The 19526-nt window shown below is 38.7% G+C and overlaps 1 protein-coding gene across 3 annotated transcripts; it reads left to right on the top strand.

The window, feature by feature from the left end:
* The first annotated feature begins 1167 nt into the window (after window positions 1-1167).
* CENPN (centromere protein N) lies at window positions 1168-19268 on the top strand. Of its 3 annotated transcripts, XM_054579009.1 has the most exons (10): window positions 1168-1348; window positions 2593-2638; window positions 4490-4549; window positions 4998-5074; window positions 11987-12163; window positions 13679-13780; window positions 15120-15183; window positions 15655-15767; window positions 18756-18882; window positions 19142-19268. In XM_054579009.1, exons 1-10 carry the CDS (start codon window positions 1178-1180, stop codon window positions 19222-19224), a joined length of 1020 nt encoding a protein of 339 aa, XP_054434984.1. In that variant the 5' UTR covers window positions 1168-1177; the 3' UTR covers window positions 19225-19268. The 3 variants fall into 3 exon arrangements, with proteins under 3 accessions (XP_054434984.1, XP_054434982.1, XP_054434983.1); XM_054579007.1 differs by lacking the exon at window positions 4490-4549 and having other exon boundaries at window positions 1178-1348; XM_054579008.1 differs by lacking the exon at window positions 13679-13780 and having other exon boundaries at window positions 1178-1348.
* Window positions 19269-19526: the final 258 nt, after the last annotated feature.

The following is a 19526-nucleotide window of genomic DNA, read 5'->3' as shown; positions in this document are numbered from 1 at the left end:
ACAGAATTCTTGAGCTTTCCTCTGCCCCCCTCACTGCTGCCAGTAGTCTTCCCCATCTCACGTAATAGCCACTTCATTCTTTCAGTTTCTTTGGTATCATCTTTGATTCCTCTTGCTAAACACGCCGCATCTAATCCATTGGGCAATCCTGTGGACTCTCTCTTAAAAGTGGATCCGGAATCTGACCTCCACTTTGGTCTACCCATCATCTCTCTAACCTACATCATTGAGGTAGCATCCTAGCTGGCATCCTTGTTTTCTCCCTTCTTCCTAGACTACATTCTCAGTACAGGAGCCAGATTAATCCTGATAGGAAACCTAAGTGAGAGTATATCCAGCCTCTTCTCAAAACCTTCCAGAAGTTGGTTTCTGTCAGAGTCAAGGCCAAGATCCTTGCAGTGGCCCTCAGGGCCCTTGTGATCTCTGACCTCACCTCCTCTGTGCTCCTTCTTCTGGCCTCCCTGGAGACCTTCTTCCTTGACGGCCCCAAGGCTTTTGTGCTTGCTCTTCCCTCTGCCTGGAAAACTCTTCCAATACCTAGCCACATGGCTTACTCCTCCAAGGATTGGCTCAAATGTCACCTTCTCTGTGGGACCTACTCTCTCCACCCCCACTTCTACCTCATTCCCAACCTGCTCCATTTTCACTAGTACTAGTGTCCTAACACGACTTACTCCGTTTTCTCTGCAGCACTTACCACTTTAAATACATACTGTGACTTTCCCGTTGCCTGTCTCTCCCAAGTAGAAAGGACGCTCCATACGGGCAGGGATTTTTACCTTTTTGGTTAAAGATGTATTTAATTTCAGTGCCCAGAAAAGTGCCTGGCATAGTCAGTGCCCAGGAACTTGTTACATGAATAGGTAAATGAATTCATGATTCCCATATCATTGCCATCAAAAGATCAAAATACTCTAGCCAAGGAAGGAGAGAGAGCACTAACTTTTTAAAACTCTAAAACATATTTAAATATACAGCTCAAGGAAAAAATAAATAAAACCTCTTGCTGAAACACTTTGCAGATTGCCTGAGAAAGGTAAAATAAACATTTGGGCGTTTGACCTACAAATCAAAATCCCAGCTAAAAATATGCTGGAAAAAAATTCACTGGTAAGTTAAATTTTTGTGCTGGTTATTATCTTTTGTGCTGTTTTTGTTTTATTAAAGTGCCAAAGAAATGGATGAAACTGTTGCTGAGTTTATGAAGAGAACCATCTTGAAAATCCCAATGACTGAAATGATGACAATCCTAAAAGCCTGGGATTTTTTATCTGAAAATCAACTGCAGAACATAAACTTCCGGAAGAGAAAGGAATCTCTTGTTCATGACTTGGTTCTGCTTTGTGAGGTAACAATGTTCAAAATGATTAACATTGAACAATGTGTTACCCCCTTTGTTTTTCTTTTTCTTTCCTTATCTTAGTTCAAAAGAGATTTGAAGCAGCTGCTAAACTGTGAAGTGATGAGACTAGTACTACTATAGTGGAGAAGATACTAATTTTTAATTGACTTTTCAATGTACCAAAACTGCTTACAAATCATTAATAAAAACATGAATACCATGGGAGAGAAAAACAAGTGATAGTAATGAGCAGTATTCTTTTTTTACCCATCAGATTGTCAAAGATGAAAACATAGTAATACTGAGATGTGTTGGTCAGGTTGTACAGAAAGAGGCACTCTTTCACATGTATTTATTTACTTACTTGCTTTTTGTTTTAAAATGATTTCAGACTTTCAGAAAAGTTGCTAATACAAAGAATTCCCATATTCCGGTATACCCTTACTTTTAAATAAATACACTTTATGACCCACCAATTCCACTTTTGAAAATTCATGTGCATAAAATCATTACAAATAAAGATACATATATAAAAATATAATTGACAAACATTTATACATGGAGTTATAAATATGTAAGCAATTATATATAAATAAAGATGTTAACTAGCATTGTTTAAAAAAAATTGCCAACAACTATACATGGAAGATTAGCTGAACAATGATACATCCACATAACAAAATATTTTTCAGCCATTAAGAAGAATAAACTAGACCTTTGTGTATACATTGAAAGAAACTATATGCTATGCATAGATATAACTGTATATGTATAGAACCATAGTTCTCAGCTGGGATGATTCTGTCTTCCAGAGAATGCAATGTCTGAAGGCATGTTTCATTGTCAAAACTGTGCAAGTCAGGTGCTGCTGGCTTCCAGTAGATAGAGGCCAGGAACGCTGCTCAACATCCTCTGGCAGCTCTCCACAACATAGCACTATCTGACTCAAAACGTTAGTAGTGCCTAGATAAGAAACCCTGTTGTAGGGGAAGTCCAGAAGCTTGACTGAAAAAACAAAAAGTTAAAAGTGATAAGTAAGGAGTAGATTGTGGGAAAACAGTTGTGAGTGTCCGTCCTGAAACATGAATCAAAAGGTGTATTTGTTACTTAACAGGAGAGCATAGAGTGGAGAAAGGTTGTCAGTAAGGTATTGAATGGGTGCTCTTAGTCTGTTCTAAGCAAATGTGCTATGAATGGGGTAGAATCAAATCTATAGCCATATTTACTGATTATTTTACCTTCTCTTTCAGGAGAACCGTGCAAGTGTCAATGATGCTGCCCTTTTAGACATCATTTGTAAGTTCTGGTGATTTGTATTTACATTTAACCAATCCAGTTTCATCAGAGAGGCAGTTTTGTATGTAAGGGCTCAGATTCTAGAGTCAAGTTAATCTGATGTGTAAAAATCCCAGTTCTGTCACTTACCAGTCTTGTGTCCTTTGCCAAGTCACATTGCCTTTCTAGGCCTCAGGTTTCTACTAAGTAAAACGGAAATAATAATAGCACCTGTTAATATAATAATATTATAACAATATAGCCACAGGATTATTATAAGGGTTAAAGGAAATAATGTTTGAAGTGCTCTTAGTACAGTATCTGGCATATAATAAGCACATAGTAAATATCTGTTAGGATTTGTATTATTATTAACAGAATTTAAAATATATTTCTGAAAATTTGGTCTTATGATAATACATCTTGAATGTGAGGATTAAAATGAATTTGCACGAGGTGTGGTCTCAGGGAATTGAGTGGGAGGAGCATGCTTGGCTTCAGGGTCTGTAGGTGCAACTAGAAGGAAAATGGAGCTCCTTGCTGAGTTAGGGAACACTATAGGTAGACCAAGTTTGTCACAAAGATCATGGATTAGTCTAGGACATACTGTATTTGAGGAAATGTCTTCATGTGTATTTAAGTCCTTGTCACTTGTCATGAACTTTGGTGCGATGTTTAATGGAATCATTAACAACAAAAAATTTTAATATCTATTATTATTATAACAACCTTATTCAGAGATCAATTAGCAGGCCATATTAACTCTGAAACACAGAACCAAGAAGAAAATACCAGAAAGGAACAAAAACCCTTTGGATGCTGTCTCTTGGGCAGGCATCACACTGTGCCAGGCAACAGCTGTTGTAGACAAAACTTGGGTAATCAAGAATTGTCAGGCCATTGCCTCAGATGGGAGGAGAGGGGGACACCAAGGCACCCTATAATGAAAAAAAAGACACTACATTGTAGGAAGGACAGAAAAGTACGAACAGTACAGCAAGTTCATGCCCTTGAGTGTTGGGGCCAACAGCCCCTTTTTATGGGGTACAGAGCACCTTCATCCTAGGTACAAAGACAGAGGGATGCAGACAGAGGTCCGTGCAGGGACAGAGTAAATCCAGGATGATAATGTGGTGGGATTAAACTTAACTTCCTTGGTCCATTTTTACTCCAAGACCCTCTTAAGTTTGTAATTCCTGAAGGGTGTCTTCTATATCATATGTTTATTCATCCATTTATTCATCAGGTGTATACAGAGTGCTCGTTTCATGCCAGCCAGTGTCTAGACAAGCACTTTGAACAAGACAAAGTCCTGTGTGTCACAGGATTCTAGTTGGAGAGACCAGCACTATATAAATGAGCATTTAAATATATGCTGCAATGTCAGGTAGTGAAGGAAACTAAAGCAGCGTGGGATGGGGGTGTCAGTTTGGGTAGGGTCATCAGGGTAGGCCACAGCATAGGTGGCATTTTAGTAGAGACTTAGATGAGGTGTGGGAATGAAGTCTGCAATGAGTGAGGAGAAAAGTGCTCCAGACAAAGGAACATCCAGCCAGTGCACACACCAGTTACAGGGAGCACATTATCCCTGACCTGTTCAATAAATGCAGCATTCTGTGTAGAAAGAGAATATGTGATCTGACTTAGGAGTAAATGCTAAAGCTCTAATAGATTGAGTAGTTCTTTATGATGTGTTTCATTTGTCTGGAGTAAATTTAATCCATGTAAACTTTGTGTTTTGAATAAAAATGTATAACCTAGTTTGTAAATCACTGTTACTTTCTCCACCTTTGTGTTATTAAAAATATATATTTATAAGCACATTACTTAAAAGTTCTATGACACAATAGCAATAAGCTCTACTTCCCTCAGATACTCAATTTCATCGGCACCAGAAAGTCTGGGATGTTTTTCAGATGACTAAAGAACCAGGTAACATTTTCCCTTTTGTTTTTATATTATTTTTTAATTTTATTGCCCCCACCCCCAACCCCTGTCCTGTCCTGGTCCTACAGGAGGCACAACCCCCCTTGCGCTGCCACAGTAGGATCAGGGGAGCGGAGGCTGCCGTGCTAACTGCCTCCAACCCCCACCTCCACATTTTCCCTTTTAAAGTGAACATTTGTACTGGATATTTTGTCAATTTGAAAATAAACAGCAGTACGTTCCTCTTAAATCTCTTTTCTTTCAAAATGAGGTAATTATTACTCATTTATGATAAAATGAACAAAATATTTAGCAGTGCTATGTCAGAATACCAGCAGTATTTGTGTGATTTGATCTTTGAGATTACACAAAATGCTCACCTCAGGGTCTTTGTAAATGTATTGGAGACATTGTAGCTCTTAATTTTTCTTGGTTTCTCTTTTCACTTTGACAGGTGAAGACATTGACCTTTTTGATATGAAACAATTCAAAAGTTCGTTTAAGAAAATTCTTCAAAGAGCATTAAAAAATGTAAGAACCCAATCTTTCTGAATTCAATTTCATGGCATCTGTGCACTTAAAAATATGCTACTCCTTTTTTTTTATTTGTAAGAATTTCAATTAGTAATATTCTGCACAATTCTAGTCCATAACAAAGATAGACTTTTTATCATGAAAACTTTGCTCTCCCCTCACTTCTCAATTCAAGGGCAAATGCTTCTTCCTCAAGAGCGGCCCCATCTAATAGAACTCTCTGCGATGATAAAAATGCTCTATGTCGTGCAGTCCAGTACACTAGCTAATAGCCACATGTGGCCACTGAGCACTTGAAATGTGGCTAGTGTGACTGAGGAACTAAAATGTTGATCTAACTTAATTGCAACGAATTTTAGTCCAATAGCCCTGAGTGCCTAGTGGCTCCTGTGTTGGTCAGTGCATCTTGAGAGCCCTCGAAGAATCTTACTTCCGTTTCCAAAAGCACCACCTTATTATCTTGTGATCCTTTTTTCTGACAACCTGTCCTACTTCATTCTCTTTCCACCTTGTCTGCCTTAGTCCTCCTTACACAATAAAGACATGCCAAAAAATCTGTCTTATTCACCATACTATATTTGTCCTCCCTAGAATAATAGTGTTCCCTCTTTTTTCATACACAAATTCCTTGATCTATCTTTGCCTCTCCTTACCTCATCCTTCTTAACTTCCCTCATTCTTTCCGTGTAGCCACCTGTCGCTGTATATATTCTCTCTTCTCCTTTCTTACAAGGACCCTTCTGTGTGTGCTCTGAACCCATCTTCTACATCCTCATAGGGCCTACGTGCTTGGTTTTTCTCTCGTCTTTCACATTCTCAACCTCTTCATCTATTGATACCTACTCTACCACTTATAAATATGCCCAAGTCTCAGTAAAAGTACATCCATTCTCTGTGCCCATCATTAAGCATAAAACACTTGGAAGGAAATATTTCTTGCTCCTGATACATCCCTCATGTAGAAGGTGTCTCCCTTCACCACCACCCCTTCGCCTTTCTCCAGCAGGAGCACTGACTTAACCTGAGTGAGCGCAGCTGCCTGCAGAGGGCACCTAATCTGGTCTATTGCTCCTGGGCCTGGCTCTGCCCCTGCAAGGGAGGCCACCCAGAGTGATTCTGCCAGCGGCCACATGGGCAGCTCTGCCTGACTCTGGGTTTTAATTGTCCAGAGGACCACTTGCCTGCAGACATAAACCAGTCACCAGCTTCTTGGTAACATGAGTTACATGTTGGCCTCTACCTACCAACTCTATTGCCTTACTTCTTATTGTTCAATAGGATAGAGGAGAGAGGTGTTATTTATTGCTCCCTTTCAAAGACCTCCCCAAAAAGACCTTTTGAAAGGGTACTCCATCCTTGCTGGCTTTACGCATAAGTCCCTTGCACCTGGTTACTGCCCTCACTGACAGACTGAAACTGAGTTTTGATGAGCATTGGTTCTCACAGTGATCCCCAGATCAGCAGAATCAGCATCACCTGGGAACTTGTTAGACATGCAGATACTTGGGCTCTACCTGAGGCCTACTGAATCAGAGACTGGCAGGGAGCCCAAGTCCTCCAGGTGATGCTGATGCCCAGTCAAGTTTGAGAACCTCCCTGTTGGAGGGGTGCGAGTGCTATTTATCACAAAATCCCGTGGCCTGTTATCTTTCAACAGTTGTGCTGATTGCAAACACCGCATGAGCCAGGCCCTATATGAACCCCTTTCCAAATACTAATTGCATCCTGCTGATGAAACAAGTTGGGTCACACAGCTGAAAATGGCAGAGCCAGGGTTTAAACTTAGGCAGGTGGCTCTAGGCCATGCTCTTCACATCTACACAGGGCAGGCCTTCTCAGCTTACTCTCTGCCATGTGCCAGATGCTGGGGCTAGAAGGATGCACAACAACGCTGAGAAGTGTGGCTCAGTTGGTTGGGTGTCTTCCCACAAAGCTAAGGGTCGCTGGTTCAATTCCCAGTCAGGGCACATGACTGGGTTGTGGGTTCAGTGCCCAGCCTGGGTGCGTACAAGAGGCAACCAATCATTGTTTCTTTATGACATTGATGTTTCTCTCCCTCTCCTTTTCCGTCCCTTCCCCTCTCTCTAAAAATTAAACAATTTTGTTGAAAAAAGATGCACAACATCCATTTCTTGTGCTCAAAGTCACGCCCTGAGACAACTGGCAGTCAAACCCTCTTGTTCTTAAACATCTGTCTTCTCCTGGTTGTCTTCTATGCATCCTAAACTGCTCCTGTACTGTCTCCGTGACTAACTTCTTTCCTTTATTTCTGCCCTTGACTAGAGCATCCCACAAGGTTCTGCACTCAGCCCTCCACCAATGAAGTTAAGCTACAGGAACTTTCTTTGGTGGAAGAAGAGAGGAATAGAGTCATTAATCATTTCTCTTTCAGAAGCTAATGACTTATCCCAACATTTGTTTACTAATTCAGCTTTTTCCATGGGTTTATCGTCATTGGAATCTTCAGGTTCATTCATACTTAATAGAGTCTGTGTTTTTCTACTCCTTGATCTGTTTCCCCTCATGTCCTCCTGGATGCAGTGCCTGCCTCTCAGGTGTCGTCAGCTGTACTCTACCCTCCAGCCAAACTGAACTAATCTTCTTTGAGTTCTTGAACTTAGCACAGGCTGTTCCCTCTCCTTGAAACAACCTCCACCACCTGGTTTTTGCACAGCTCATTCCCCCCTATCCCTTTGACCCCCACTTAAATGGTGCTCCCTCAGAGTGCTTCCCTGACTTGAACTGCTTGCCTGCCTGTCTTGTGCTCCTGTCACCAACCCTTCCCATGTTCTGGGTTTACTGTCAGTTTTCCCCGGCCTGTAGGCTCTCTGAGAGCAGAACCCTGACCATCCTGCTCCCCACCAACCCAGGCAGGGGCTCAACAAATACTGGGGAATAAATGAATCGGTCACATGCTTTGCAAACCACCCCCCATTCCTTCCATCACTGTAGTTTTTTTAATATTTTAATAACCATTAAGGCAAGTTCACCCTGCCCCATCCCTGATTATTCTTCTTTATCAGAAACATCTTGACTATTCTTCAAGATGAACCTTAGAATCATTTTATCAGATTTATAAAACAAACTAAATCTTGAGCGTTGTGAGTGGGGATTCATTTAATTTATAAATTCATTCAAGGAGAATTGCAAGCCAAGAGAAGATATGTCTCTCCTTTTTTTTCTCTTTTATAAATAAATTTTTTTTATACCTTGTACCTAAGTTACTTTTGATTATACTAGTTGAAGAATATTCTTACAATGAAATTGTAAACTTTCAGAGATGAAAATAGAGTCCCATTTGAGTGTGGCACATCGAGTGGCCTTTTTTTTTTTTGTTTTTTTTTTTTTAATACAAAGCCTCATTGGCTCAGAGCCCCTGGCCAACTCTCCATAAGTGTTGTGGATTTATGGTCTGGACCTTTCTGGAACTAGCCTTTTTATGAAGCTGAACAGTACTGGCCAACTCATTTTGAAGACCACTCTTGGCAGTGTTCCCACACTACTTCGCCCAAACCAAGAAGCCTCCCAGAGAGCTTCAGTTCAGAGTCTCTCTTCTTCCTTCCTTTTCAGTGCCCTCTCTTCAATGTCTCTCTTCGACAACAGGAACTTATGTTCTCTGAGCCCCATGCCTCCTGCCCCTACCATTCAAGGAGAAGAGTCTGAAACCCTCATATTTCCTCCTACTTTAATGCCTATGTATTGAGTCGTTCACTTTCTTCTCTTTTTATCACTGCCATATTCCAGAAGTTTTTGCCTCCTGAATGGATTTCAAGCAGACTAGCCGGAGAGGCTAGGGGAACAAAGGAGGTTCGTCATGGGACATATCTGTCCTGTTTGAAAGGTCGCCTAGAGACTGATGTGCTGTGGACACTGTACGTTTTAGAAGATAGAGATGTACAAGTAAAGCTCCTGTGTCTTCTCTATCCATAGTTCCCCTACTCTTAGCTGGTCAGCATGTCCTAACCCCTTTTCTCAAATGACCAGGGACTCCCAGCTCATCTTCACTTTTGTCCTCAAAATATAACCAGCGACGGATAACCCCACTCTCTGGAAGGCTGGTGATGGTGATGTCATGCCAACTGGCATCTCCTGGTACTCAGGATTGAAGAGTGACTCACCTGCTGCTCTAGGACAGGCACCTTAACTTTTTTGTGCCAAGGAGCCCCTTTGGCCATTAGTGAAGCTTATGGACAGCTTCTCAGAAGAGTGTTTTTAAATGCTATAAAATACATAGAATTACAAGAGAAACCAATTATACAGGATATTAAAGTATACAAGGTATGCAAGGTATTAAAATACTAAATTGTTATACAGTTAATGCATGTGTTTCTTAACACAAATAATCTCATGGTGGGTCTACAGACAACTAATTTCAACATAGTAATGGGTGTAAATTTTTGAGGCATCTGCAACAACTATAATGTGATTTTAAAAAATTTGGGATTTCTATGAACAACAAAGTAGCTGGTCCTAAAAATCTACTGTTTTGTTACCTACCTTCACAATTGAAGGAGATGATAAATTTCAATTAGAAAATAGTGCAAATAAAGATGTAATTTTCCCCCTACCAAGTTCATAGGTACCCTGAATTCTAACTATGGACTTCAGGTTAAGAACTTCTACCCTTGAATCAATAGGGTAGAGAAGCTGGTATAAGAAGGCACAGGGAACCTAACTGGGAAGTGATGGATGGGGTCTATAGTTCAGGGATCCAATGCAGAGCCTTTGGCGGGGCGGGGGTGGAGGTAGGTGGTAAAACTATTCAGAATACAAAGTTCTCGGAAAACTTACAAAATAAGAGACAAGTGAAAACAATGTTTCAATTATAAAAACTACATTTACTCATTTTTTATGCCTGTATATCATGTATCAGTTAAATATGTGGCATTTCTATGTGTCACAAGGTTCACTTGATTCTCACAGTAACCTTTTTTTATATCTTTAGTCGCTTGCTGGTGGTAGCCAGCAACTGATAGTCGCAGGGGTGTCCAAGCTTTTGGTGTCTCTGGGCCACACTGGAAGAAGAGGTGTCTTGGGCCACACATTAAATACACAGACACTAACAAAAACAAAAAAAGTCTCATAACGTTTTAAGTAAATTTATGATTTTGTGTTGGGCTGCATTCATAGCCACCCTGGGCTATGGGTTGGACACCCCTGGATGGTACAGTGTCAGGTTATCCAAACCACTTAGGAACCTTGGTGGGATTAGTCACCCAGTAAAGCTGGAGCATTATTGATCTAAGCTACTGTTAGTGAAAAATGCTTTATCCCAACTATTGCAGTATGATATCTCTTAAGATGATTTCTTTGGAAAATAACAGAAGTCTATATGTGAGCTGGAACACCTGGATGCTAGCTGGGCCAGAATTAGACTGATGCGGGGACATCCTTCTCTCTTAGCCCTTTGGGTTTTTTTTTTAACCTTTTCTGGACCATAGACCCTTATGAAAATATTGGTAAGTGATCCAGAACCTCTCTCCAGAAAAGCATACACTTAGATGTGTACCCCTGACTGTGTGTCCAATTCAGGGAGGTCACAGGTCTCTTTAAGTCCCTCCATGAACCGTCACTTAAAAGATTCTCATTCTGAGCCAGAGAGACTACCTGAATATATTGAGTGCTACCAGTTTTATCCTCCTAATTAAACTGTGCCCTCCATATACTGTATTCAGTCTTGATTTTACAGGTCTTTTTGCTTTGGTAACGTGACACAGAGACCATTCAGAATAAGACTCAGTCTTCCATTCAGGGCAGTAGTGGTCCCTCTGTCAGGGCCCATCACTCAGGGAAAGCCAGACAGCTCTGCACCCTCCACACCCACACCTGGGGAGGGTTCCTTATATGATGCCCCAAGGGAATTTGGAACAGCAGCCAAATAAAGAGTGGGCAGAGTCAAAGAAACTGCCTTCTTAATGCCGGCAGCAATGTCACGACCTTCTATCTGGAGTAAGACACAAGAGGGAGGAAATAAGGAGGCATGGGCCAGCCAAGTACACCTGTCTCAGTGCCTCCTTTGCCGGATCTGAGCTCCAAGGGGAAGCTGAATCAAGGGGGAGCTACTAAAGAGTAGGTTACTAAATTCCAGACTAACTGGTAATTATATTTAAAATTTTAGAATGGTTTACATTTTATCCACGAAATGGAAACCAGGTAGAATTTCCTGTATTCTCACCACATAACTTTCCTTTAGAGTGATTTTTAGCATCTCAGCTAAATGTATAAAAGCATTAGGATTAGTATTTTTTAAGTGTATTACTATATTAAATGTTACTATTAAATTTTATAGTGCACGCTCTATGCTAAAAAGGCTCCATTTTTTAATTGAATTTATTGGGGTGACATTTAATTCAAGTATATAGGTTTCAGGTGTACAATTCTATAATACATCATCTGTATATTATATTGTGTGTTCACCAAGGCAAGTCTCCCTCTATCACCATTTATTACCCCTTTATCCTTCCTACCTTATACCCCCCTTTCCCTCTGGTAATCACCATACTGTTGTCTGTGCTTGTGAGTTTTTTGTTTTGTTTTGCTTAATTCTTTCACCTCTAAAAGGGCTCCATTTTAAAACAAGTACATCATGTGTAAGGTTGCCTTCATAAACTCTCATGGGTAGAGGAACACAGCTTTTCAGGCCCAAGAAATTATTGAAAAATTTTGATATCATACCCTGATTGTAGATTTAAAAATTCTCTTCCTTCCAGAAGACTTTGCAAGGCATATATCTGTCTACAAAACAACCACAAAATATTTTCTCAAAGATTTCCAAAGCACTGTAATGAAAAGCTGGAGAAAAGGCTGTGTGGAAGATGACCCCCTTCACCCCTAAAGAGCATGTGTTCTTTCTTGGTGCCACAAGATTTTAATTGGGAAACTTAAATATTTCTTTTTTTTTTTAATAAGGTATCGGTCATCTTCAGAGACACTGAGGAGAACGCAGTCTGGATTCGAATTGCCTGGGGAACACAGTACAGAAAGCCAAACCAGTACAAACCTACGTATGTGGTGTATTATCCCCAGACTCCATATGCCTTCATTTCTTCCTCGCAGCTGAGGAGCAGTATTCCCCTTCTGGGCCAGGTATGGAACCAATTACTACAGCTCTAAAATTTTATTATCCTATCTTAGAGGTCTATGTAGGTTTACGCATTGTATATAAAAATGCCACATGTAAGTCTTCATTTCCTAAAATAAGCAAGTGTGGTTCTTCTGCAAATGGGAAAGTGGTGAAAGCATTAGTTTGGAGCTCTTCTTATTGTCTTTTAATCTAGAAGTAATGCAAGTTTAATGTAAAAATTTAACCAACACAGAAGTCTCTAAAGATCAGCAGTTAGTCTTTTAAAACTTCATACCCTTTTCCCTAATCCCATTCACCCAGCATAACTACTATTAACAGTTTGTTCTTTTCTTTCAGATGTTTTATTATAAAAACCATCTGTCATTTGCTTTTAACATTTCCATGTGGTTCCTTATGATATACCTCATTACATTTTTGTGACTGCATAATTTGCCTATTAATGAACATTATTTTCACTTTTAGCCATTTTCTCCACATTCTGTATGTAAGAAGACTGCTTTAACATTCAGAGCCTGCTTCTTGCTATGGCTCTGGCTTCGTAGCACCTTTCCCCAGAATAAGCCATCCCTACATGGGCCTGGTGACTGCTGCTACTTCTGCTCTCTATGTATGTTCACAACTACAGTGGCACCTCAGTTGGTGCCAGAGCTCTCATTTCAGCTGGTTGTAAGTGAGCAGCTCCATCATCCTGGCTACGTTACTTCTAGTGCTAAGTGGACCATGCACTCCAGGGTTGTGGATCTGAGCCCTATTGTATCCCAGCAGATAGACTTGCTTGTCATTTAAATTCCTTGGCTATTTAGTGAAATGGCAGGAAGATTTCTACGGCTTCTTGCTTCTATTTCCCTTTTACCTACTACCTCTTTCTTTATGTTTGGGATCTCTTCCTCCATAATTCATAGTGGTCATTCATTCACTTACAGCCATGTGAGTCCACCCTGCAACAGCTAGCTTAAACATTACCCCAAAAGCTAGTATTTATTTCCTTTGTGTATTTTAAGGCAAACTTATCTCTACCCTCTAGTTCCAGGTAAATACCTTACCTTACTAATTCTGTTTCAGACTTCTAACGTGTTTCCCCAGATAATGGGGAGCTTTTATAAATTGCATTTAATATGTAATTTTTTCTTCAATATTTGTCCTAAAGCATACATATTTGCATTCTTGTGTAGCATTATTATTGTAGTATTAGATTACTGGTAGTCTAAAATGGTAACATTTGAGTATTCATTGTTTATTTCTAATTCTGAACTTATTAAAATTCCTAACTTTAAATAGGATCATATCTCTAAAAATGGTACAAAAGACTTTGTATTTATGGTGATTTTAATGCCATTAAGGCATTTTTTTGTTTTTTAAGTTGAGTAACAGGACATGAGATTACATTTTTCTGCATTTCTTTTCACTCTTAAGTGGAAACTATTCATTTACTGCAACTCCTAATTTTACTGTGATGAATATTATAAATATGAGAATAGACACAGTAATTTTAATAGTCTCATAACTTTCACTTTGAGGCACTGACAATTGCTAGCAAACACCATCGGATTGTGAAAATGGACTTCAGAAGCCGATATCTGGACTCTCTTAAGGCTATTGTTTTTGAAGAGTATAATCAGGTGAGCTGATCAATGACATTCTTTCAAGTCAAGTTTCCATTTTCTCTTTACACAACAGTTAGAAGCCACTGAGCAGGTGGGAAAGTCTACCTCTAACAAAAGGAGATCGCTTCACATATTATTGAAGTAGAGAAAGCTTTTAGTTAGTTAACATGAAAGGAAACAAAACAATGCTGTAGATCCCAGTTTGTAGATCAGCTAGTCTAATTAGAATTTATTTTCTTTTTAGAATGACAACACTGCCTTTTCAAGCTAATTACATTATTCTATTATGCCTGGGAGAAGCAGAATTAATTTTTGTCCCATCAGTCAATCAGATGATACAAGGGTTAGAAGTGAAGGAAAAAGCATTGGTTTATTAAGTCCCACAATTTATTTTTCTGTTAAAATTATTTAAATGCATTGTTTCCCTCTAATACGAAAAAGAGATCTGGCCATAGTCACAGGCTCCGGGTTGTTTGCTCCTCTGCATGGTATCCGTGTGCTCGTATGTTCAGATTCCTGTAGGTGAACCACTAATGTTCTGTGTATATCTTTGATCACTTACATATATTATACAGGGTGGAGCAAAAGTAGATTTACAGTTGTTTGTATGGAAAATAATGCAATAATAAATAATAAAAGAATAAAGTTTGCTTACTCAGAATTGTAAACCTACTTGGGCTCCACTCTGTACTTAACGTATTTCATCTGTTCTAGGTAGAAAAAAGTGAGGGCTCTCGGCAGGCCACTCTTTAAGGAAAAAAATCTAACATTAAGAAGTTAGATGATTTTTCTCCCATAGCAGTCCCCATCACTCTCACATCAAATTGATATTAACTGTTCTGCTCTGGCAGTTGTATTCTTAGGAAAACTCACATAATCAAACACTTTATTATAAAAAACGGTGGCTTTAATGGCAGAAGGTCAGAGAAGGGATTTGAGAAATTCAGACTTTCAGTAGGGAAAGCTGTTTCTCCAAAAGGAATCTCAGTGAGCTTTTTAGGGTTATAAAGACATAGCTATCAAGTTGAAATATCAAATTGCAAATACTGTCTTGATTTCTGTAGCTTTTGCACTCACCACCTATGTCTTCCAGATTCATTCTTATGAGATACCAAGGTACAGAGATCCTCAGGCAAAACAGCCGTGTTGCCAACCCCAGCAGTCTCGGCAGTATCCTGGTCTAGAGGAAATGCTCAATTCAGTCTGGCTGTAAAGCCTCAGACCTCAAGTCTCTCCTTGTTGAGAAAAATAAAAATAAAATTTAATATACTTTTATGTACTACAACCACCTAACAGCTGTACTTCAAGGTGTTAAAATTAGGAAAACATTTTTTTTTTTATTTTTTTCCCCTAGACCTTTGAAACTCACAACGCTACTACACCTCTACAAGAAAGAAGCCTTGGACTAGATATAAATAGTATGTATGTTTTAAAATAAAAACTGAAATTTGGAAGTATACTTTTAAAATGATAGTAAAATGAAATGGTACAGCCATTATGAACTAAACTTTTTTTTTGACTTCACAATGATGTAGAAACTGCTATTGATTTCATTCATGTTAAGTAAAGAAAGCAGAATAGAAAATTGTGTTTGTTATAATCCCAGTTTAAAAATATACATCCTTGTAGTCAATGACAAAAGGGATAGTTAGGAATATATTAGAATGTTAACAGTACTTATTTCTGTGTGATAGAATTGTGGGTGGCTTTTCTTTTTAATCAGCCCTTTCCAATTTTTCTACAATAAGAAATTATTACAATCAAGGAGAAACAGTAAACATTATCTTTAAATTATATAAGCAAGTTAAAAGGTTAGGAATGAAAGGAGGATACTTTAAGGATGAAATAGATTTCTAACAGATGTTTTATTTGAAATCTTCCATCTCTAGTGGATTCAAGGATCATTCATGAAAACAGAATAGAAAAAGACAGAGTCCAAAGAATGACTCAAGAAATTTTTGGAGACTACCCTCAACCAAGACTAGAATTTGCCCAGTATAAGGTAGGACGTTGCTATAAACTATCTACAGTTATCAGTATTTTTCAAAAGAACAACACCTTCGGTGGAAAATGGTTCTAGAAAACTTTCTTATTCATTTGTTACTTTAATTTCATATAATAAATTTATGAGCTAAAATAGACTTCTCTATCACATTTAATAAGTTCCTCTACCAGTAAAAAAGACCTTTGGAAATTTTTAATTTGTCTCTTCATCTTCTCTTTCATATTAATTCAGTTATGTAAAACTGGCTGTGATCTGTATTTCTGTGGGAAAAAAATTGCAGTCTATACCTTTCTAGCCCATTAACACCTAGAACAATACTTACAACATAGAGGGTGCTTGTAAAGATTTGTTGGCCAGCCCTGGCCAAGCAACTCAGTTGGTTAGAGCCTTGCCCCCATACACCAAAGTTGAGGGTTCAGTCCCCAATTAGAGCACATACAAAAAGCAACCAGTGAATGCATAAATAAGTGGTACAACAAATCGATGTTTCTCTCTCTCTCAAATCAATATTGTTTTTTAAAAAAATTACTAATCAAAATATTTAAGAATTTGTACATGATTGACTCTAAAAAATTTTTAAATTGTACCAAAGGCTATTCAAGGAAAAGCAATTTCTTTCCCACTCCTTGATCCAGTCCCTTAGACAACTATTTTAATGGCTAAGTAATCTTCCAGAGGTAGTCCTTGCACATGTAAGTGTGTTTGTCTATATTTTTTTCCTTTTAAAAGCAGAAATGGTAGCATATGATAGTTGCTGATGTGCACCTTGCCTTTTTTTTTTTGCTTTATATATCTAGTTTGTAATAACAGTATAAAAAAGTATACAAAACCTTTAATGACCTAATGTACAAATTTTACATTTGCCCTTAAATATCTGCTAGTTTATTTTTATAATTTTTGTGCCTATACTGTTTGCAAGTACTATGTGTAAATAGTCTTTACTATTCTTTTTAATACTCACCCAAGGTCACGCACCCCAACCAGAGATAAACCCACACCTGAGGCATGTGCCCAGAGAAGGAATCAAACCCGCAACCTTTCAGTTTACGGAACAAAGCTCCAACCAACTGAGCTGCACTGGCCAGGGCCAATAGCCTTTACTATTAATAAAAAGCCAATTTGGATAGAATAAAAAAAAATAAACAAGATTTGTTGAATAAAAGACTGAATAAATAAGTCATTATATAGCCTGGTTGGTAGCATATGGATTAAAAAAACAGTAGTGTGCCCTGGCTAGTGTGGCTCAGTGGACTGAGCACTGGACTGCAAAGCAGAGGGTTGCCAGTTCAGTTCCCAGTCAGGGCACATGCCTGGGTTGCAGGTCAGACCCTCAGTAGGGGGCACATGAGAGGCAACCACACATTGATGTTTCTCTCCCTCTCTTTCTCCCTCCCTTCCCCTCTCTCTAGAAATAAATAAAATCTTTTTTAAAAATAAATAAATAATAAAAAAACAGTAGCCTAGTTAGTACTGTAAACTCAGCTCATTCTAGAAGTGTGTCACTGGCCACCAGAAAGGCTAGGGTGGAGGACAAGCTGATTGCCACCACAAGAGCATTCAAATCATGATCATCCTATTCTAATAACTATGTTTATACTCACAACACTCTCCTCCCCCTAAACCCACCAATAAAATTCTTTCTTCTTTGTGCCCTACAGCTACAGGCCACACTTGAAATTGGCTATTAATCTGCTCACTTAGACCTAATGCTTATTTGAACAACAAATTGAAGTTTCTCTCTCCTCCTCTTCCCCCCTTCCTCTCTCTCCCTTAAATCAATAAATTTTAAAAAAATAAATAAATGAAAGAAAAGAAAAGCGGATTTTTGACCCTACCCTAGTCCTACTGGATCAGGAATTCTGGAGGTGGAGCCCAGCCATCTGTTTTTACAAGCCCTCTCGCTAACTCAGCATGCTAAGTTAGAGACCACATTGAAAAAGAATACGTAAGATTTAATCTGCAAAACCTCCCTTTATACACATCTTAGAATGGCTCTATTCTGTAAGTCAAAGTGCACATTGATTCATACCTGCTACTAATTTTTCCTTACCTTTTTATTTTGAAAACTGTCAAACCTTTAGAAAACTTACAAGAATATTACAGTGAATATCCATGGCCCCTTGCTTCAGTTCACCAATTATTAACATTTTGCCACAATTACTTTCTTTTATTTTCTTTCTTAATCCTCAACCATTTGAATTAGTTGCAGACATTACTCACCCTCCAGACATTTCAGCACACCGCCTCTAAATGTGAAGGATTACTGTAAATTAAAAAAATTTTGAAATTAGAATCCAAGAGCCAAGTACCTATTGAAGTAGCAGTACTTAGATATTTGATGATATTATTAAATTTTTTATGTATGGTAATGTTATGGGAGTGAAAAAGATCCTGTTTTAGTTCTTTCATAGATACATACTGAAATATTTATAGATGAAATACAATGGTGTCCCTGTATTTCCTTCAGAATAATCCAGTGGGGGTGGGCTGTGGAGAACAGGAGGGGGTTAATAGATGAAAAAAGACTGTCCACGAGTTGGTCATTGTTTCAGCTGGGTGATAAGGCACATGGGACTCATTATACTGTGCTCCTTATTTTTGTATGTTTTTGAAATCTTCCATAATCAGAAGTAAAAAGGAAATCATGGTAGTGAAAAGACATGACATTTTTACACTGAAATAACAGGTAACAAAAGGTAGTGCTAATTTTCCATTAAGAATGCAAGAAAGGGCACCTGTGGGCAAAACTGACATCCAAGGTCTCCTGTAAGTCAGACACTGTGCACCTTGGCCTTTTATGTGTGCTATCATTTGATATGCTAGTTGCCCTCTACCTTTGCAATTAGCAAATTAATGCTTCTCCCACCCATTAATCCCTATATTTCTTGATGATAAGAATTAATGAAATGCACAGTCTGATTCTGTTTTATTTTGCCATTCACACCGATATGTTTAGTAGTCATTTATAAATATATTTGTTGACAGCTTGAAACGAAATTCAAAAGTGACTTAAAGAGAGGCATCTTGGCTGAAAGAAAAGAACCCCTCCGGTGCCTAGTGAAGTTCTCTAGCCCGAATCTTCTGGAAGCATTGAAATCCTTGGCACCAGCAGGTGAGTAGTCAGTTTATTTTGCAAGCTAAAAGAATTAATAACATACTACATTCAGATCTCTCTTTGTTGACTGATTACCTGTGAGCTGTCTCATGGCCAGTCTGCTGTCCCATCATGGTCTATTACTGCATATTCTGCTTCTTCATTTAATGGGGGTCCCTAATCCACAACATTCTAATCTTGCCCATTTTTAAACTGACTCGAATCTTTGTCCTGTGATTATTTTCATTTTGTCTTCTTTTTCTTTTTTTAATTTCAGGTATTGCAGATGCACCACTCTCTCCATTGCTCACTTGCATACCCAAAAAGAGAATGAATTATTTTAAAATTAGAGATAAATAAGATGTATTTGGTTTTGTAAGCATTGTATCTCCCTGACATAATGCACACACATTTCACTTTATAGCTAGCAGGATAGTGTCTGTCTAAAAACTTGTGTTTTAGACATGAACCCTTAATATTAACAATTTAGAAATGTTCAATATAAGTGTTGGAAATGACTCATTTCTCTTCCCCTATGTGCTCCCTCTCCCCCATATTCTGCAAAGCACAGCAGTTGTGGGCCTTAAAGAAGGGATGGGACGTCCTTTTTCTCACATCTGTCTCTCCTCAACCCTAGAGAGGTCTGGTCCCAGGTGCTGGTT

Source organism: Pteronotus mesoamericanus, unplaced genomic scaffold (assembly GCF_021234165.1).
Source record: "Pteronotus mesoamericanus isolate MK-2021 breed Mesoamerican mustached bat unplaced genomic scaffold, CSHL_Meso_final contig_52, whole genome shotgun sequence".
NCBI lineage: Eukaryota > Metazoa > Chordata > Mammalia > Chiroptera > Mormoopidae > Pteronotus > Pteronotus mesoamericanus.
The sequence above is the reverse complement of the archived record's forward strand: the minus strand, read 5'-3'. Positions and strand labels throughout refer to the sequence as shown.

Bases quoted from the DNA above. Each gene is read 5' to 3' on its own strand.
- CENPN (XM_054579009.1), top strand. From the start codon at position 1,178: ATGGATGAAACTGTTGCTGAGTTTATGAAGAGAACCATCTTGAAAATC. The intron at 2,639-4,489 runs GTAAGTTCTGGT...TACTTCCCTCAG, and splicing joins TGCCCTTTTAGACATCATTT to ATACTCAATTTCATCGGCAC. The intron at 15,768-18,755 runs GTAGGACGTTGC...ATTTGTTGACAG, and splicing joins TAGAATTTGCCCAGTATAAG to CTTGAAACGAAATTCAAAAG.